Source organism: Chlorella variabilis (genome assembly GCF_000147415.1).
Source record: "Chlorella variabilis unplaced genomic scaffold CHLNCscaffold_8, whole genome shotgun sequence".
NCBI classification, from domain to species: Eukaryota; Viridiplantae; Chlorophyta; class Trebouxiophyceae; order Chlorellales; family Chlorellaceae; genus Chlorella; species Chlorella variabilis.
This window is the reverse complement of record NW_005435080.1, coordinates 1251375-1255016: the sequence shown is the minus strand read 5'-3', so window position 1 is coordinate 1255016 and position 3642 is coordinate 1251375. Positions and strand designations below refer to the sequence as shown.

The window sequence follows — 3642 nt, the reverse complement described above, 5'->3', positions numbered from 1 at the left end:
GTGGAAGCAAGGGCAGGAGAAGCAGAGGGGGTGGTGGGAAGCTGTCCGCGGCAAGGGCAAGGGAGGGGACGGTTAAGGGAGGAGGGCCAGGTGGGACGAAGGCTGGGCGGCGAGGCGAGGGCGGCAGCGCGGAGTGCGGCGTAGCGGGCGGCGCGGCGCACCGGGGGTGAAGGAGTAAAAGGCGGCGTCCAGCAGCGCCTGGGTATCTGGGGCGCCCTGGGCCCCCGCGATGATGACCTGCGGCGTGCGTGTGTTGGTGGTGGCGGGAGAGGGGGAGAGGAGTTGTTGGACGGGAGCACAGGGCAGGGGTAGGGCAGCGCAGCGAGCAGGCACAGCAGGCAGACGGCTGGGCTTCTGGGGCCGCCAGGAGCCGGGCACGCTGCAGGCCGCACACACGAGCGGGTGGCTGTGGCGTGCCGCGCGCCGCCGCATCTGCGGGGCTGCCCGCACCTGCCGCGGGTGTCCCAGGGTGAGGAGGTGCAGCGAGGCGGCCATCTGGGGCAAGGCCACGGGCGCCTCGCCCAGCCGCTCCGCAAAGGCGGCGGCGCACTTGGCGGCGCGCTCGCGCCACCGCGCCGACTCCTGCGCACAGCAGGCACAGCAGGCGCAGCAGGGGCAGGTCAGCAGGGGTTGCAGGCCAGAGCTGCTGTCAGCCGCCACGCATACCGCCCGGCAGCTGGACCCTTCCCACCCACGCACAGCAACTGACAACATAGCCGTTTGCGCCTGCCCTGCGTCCTGCCCTGCGCCCCAGCCCGCCCTGCGCCCCAGCCCGCCCCCCCCACCCCCACCTCTGTGCCGCACAGCCCCGCCAGGCGCCACAGGTTGGCCAATGCGATGGAGGAGGCGGCGGGCTCGGCGCCATCATAGTCCTCCTTCATGCGAAGCAGGATGGAGGCGTCGCCCGCCACACCGGAGAAGTAGGCGCCCCCCGCCTCATCCCACAGCACCTCATCCATCGTGCCCTGCAGCTGCAGCGCCCACTGCACCAAGGCAGGGGCAGCGCGGGCGGCGGCGCGCGGCGGCGCAGGGTCGGACGGCGGCCGACGCGGCGGGGAGCGCGGCGCGGCGGCGCCGCCGGCGGCAGGCGCAGAGTGCTGGCAGGCGTGGCAGCGCCCCAGGGGTGGTACCAGCAGCCGCAGCCAGCGCGGCTCCAGGCAGCGGACGCAGCCCATCCCTCTGTGGCCGGCGCCCGCCTGGGGGCGCCTGCAGCTTGCTGGCCCATCCGTGCCTGCAGGTGCGCGACGTCGCCGGTGGTAGAATGGAGGTCCAGCAGTCCCGCCACCATCCAGGCGTAGTCATCGGCAAAGCCCTCCACCGCAGAGGGCCCCGTCGTGAAGCAGCGGCGCAGGCGCCCCGTCTCGCCGTCCCACAGGTGCTGCCGCACAAAGGCGGCGGCCTGGGGGCAGGCAGAGGCGGCGGCGGCGGCAGGGGGCAGGCGTGGAGGCGCGGACGTGATGCCTCTTGCTTTCTCAAGCAGCAGACGGCTGGGATGCAGGCTGCCGCTGCCAGCCAGCCGACAGCGAGCAGGCCAGCCCTTCTCCTGCTGACCCACCCACACAGCCGCACCTGCAGCGCCGCCTGCAGGTAGTCGCCAGGTGGGCGGCCCTCGACAGGAAAGCAGCGGGCAGCGGGCGGCTGCTCGTGCGGCAGGATGCGGGAGGCGAGGGCGTAGGCGGAGATAGCCATGCCGTTCCAGGCCGCCACGATCTGCGGGGGAAGGAGGTGTGTCTGTGTGTGTTGTGTGTGTGTGTGTGCGTGTGTGTGTGTGTGTGCAAGAGTGTGTGTGTGCGCGTGCGTGTGTGTGTGTGTGTGTGTGTGTGTGTGTGTGTGTGTGTCCCCCAAGCACAAGAAGCCGATGCTGCCAGGGGTTGCTCAGGATGCGCGGCCAAGCCCCTCCCCTCCCGCGTGCGCGCGCCTTGTCGTCGCGGTGAGGGCGCGGCCGCCGCTCCCGAGCCCGGAACAGCTTCTCGCGGCACGCCGCCAGCGCCGCCGCCGTGTCGGCCTCGCCGCGCGCCGCGGCCGCCGCCGTCTGCGCCAGGCTCTGCCGCTGTATGAGGCAGTTGAGGCCCACAAACTCCCCGTGAGGGTCGCTGCGGGGGGACAGGTCGCAGTTGCCTCCCTGCTTGGCGTAGTAGTGGGCACAGAAGGCGGGGGCGTCCTCGGGGCCTGCGCGGGTATGGGGCGCAGCAGGGCACAGCGCAGCACAGCGTCAGCACAGCATCGGCGCAGCACAGCACAGCACAGCATCAGCACAGCACAGCACAGCGCAGCATCGGCGGGGCGTGGTGCAGGATGGGCGGCAGTAGCCTGCCCGCCATCACCGCCGACCCTCCTCCCTGCCTGGCGCGCTGCCTGCCCTGCTCCCGGGCCCCCTTCCGAGTCCCTCGCCTCCCCGCGGGCACTGCCGCAGGGCCCACCCAGCAGCTGCTGCAGCTCCTCCCAGCTCCACACGTAGAACCATCCCTCCTTCTTGTCGCCGCTGGCTGGGTCAAGAGAGTCCGCATCCTCCGCGGCAAACAGGCCGCCCCCCGGGTGGGTCATGCCGCGCAGCAGGTAGTCAAAGATGCCGCGCGCCACGCCTGTGCTTGGGTGGGGAGGAGGGTGGGGAGGAACGATGGGAGGAGGGTGGGGAGGAGGGTGGGGAGGAGGATGGGGAGGAGGATGGGGAGGAGGATGGGGAGGAGGATGCGGAGGGGAGGAGAGGAGGATGGGCAAGATGGGCCGCGGGGGAGCCAGCAAGGACAGGAACACGGGGGAGGCAGCGGGGCACAGCGCAGTATAGTGCGGTGGGCGGCGGGCGTGCCCACCTGCGTACTGCGCGTCCCGTGTGATCTGGAAGGCAGCCAGGTATGTGGCGGCCAGCTGCGGGTTGTCATACAGCACTGCAAGCGGCAAGGGAGGATGGGAGGGGCCACGGGGAGGCGCCAGCAGGGTGAGGAGCCGGACCAACCGCCCGCGGCGGGCCAGGCTTCAGTGCTGCTTCAGTGCTGCGCTCAGCGAAGAGCAAGCCAGGCAGGGCCGGCAGGGAGGGTGCGGCTCACTCTTCTCAAAGTGCGGCACGTGCCAGTACTCGTCCACTGCGCACGGGGCGGGCGGGCAGGCAGGGGGTGGAGGGAGGAGTGTTGCAGGCAGGGGCGCCAGCTCAGCCAGGGAGGACATGAGCAAGGACGGGCGGTGAGCCGCCGCCAGCTCAGCCAGGTGCTGCCTGCTGGGCCCCCCTGCGCCTGCCTGCCTGCCTGCCTGCCTGCCTGCCTGCCGCCCCAGCCAACGCCTCCCTCCACCTGCCAAGCAGGCGCGTGGCCCCCTCACCCGAGTAGCGGTGGAAGCCGCCGCCCACGTGGTCCCACATGCCCCCCGCCGCCATCTGGCGCAGGCTGAAGGTGGCCATGTGCAGCAGGCGGTCTGTGGGGAGGGGCAGGCAGGCAGGCAGGCGGGCAGGCAGGCAGGCGTGGAGCAGGGGCGGCGGCCGGGCACCGCGTGGGGAAGGGTGCGAGGGCCGCGGCGTGCAAGCTGCTCACGGCACGGCAGCGGGCAGCACGAGAGGCGGGCTTCGGCTGCTCGCACCGGCCCGTGCCGCTGTGCCGGCTCAGCCCCATGCCACCGCCGCCCGCACCCCTCCACCGCTCCACCCACCCGCAG

At 72.5% G+C, this 3642-nt stretch overlaps 1 protein-coding gene across 1 annotated transcript in view; it reads right to left on the bottom strand.

Annotated features, from left to right (window-relative positions):
- The window catches only part of CHLNCDRAFT_145019 (hypothetical protein), a gene marked incomplete at both ends in the record, with an annotated part of 5901 nt that overhangs the window by 655 nt on the left and 1604 nt on the right, over positions 1–3642 (bottom strand). Inside the window, 10 exons of the mRNA XM_005848269.1 lie at positions 162–237; positions 451–582; positions 792–983; positions 1247–1399; positions 1570–1710; positions 1850–2169; positions 2421–2582; positions 2811–2885; positions 3045–3080; positions 3313–3405. Of these exons, the coding sequence (XP_005848331.1) occupies positions 162–237; positions 451–582; positions 792–983; positions 1247–1399; positions 1570–1710; positions 1850–2169; positions 2421–2582; positions 2811–2885; positions 3045–3080; positions 3313–3405 (1380 nt within the window). The remainder of the gene's footprint in view (positions 1–161; positions 238–450; positions 583–791; positions 984–1246; positions 1400–1569; positions 1711–1849; positions 2170–2420; positions 2583–2810; positions 2886–3044; positions 3081–3312; positions 3406–3642) is intronic.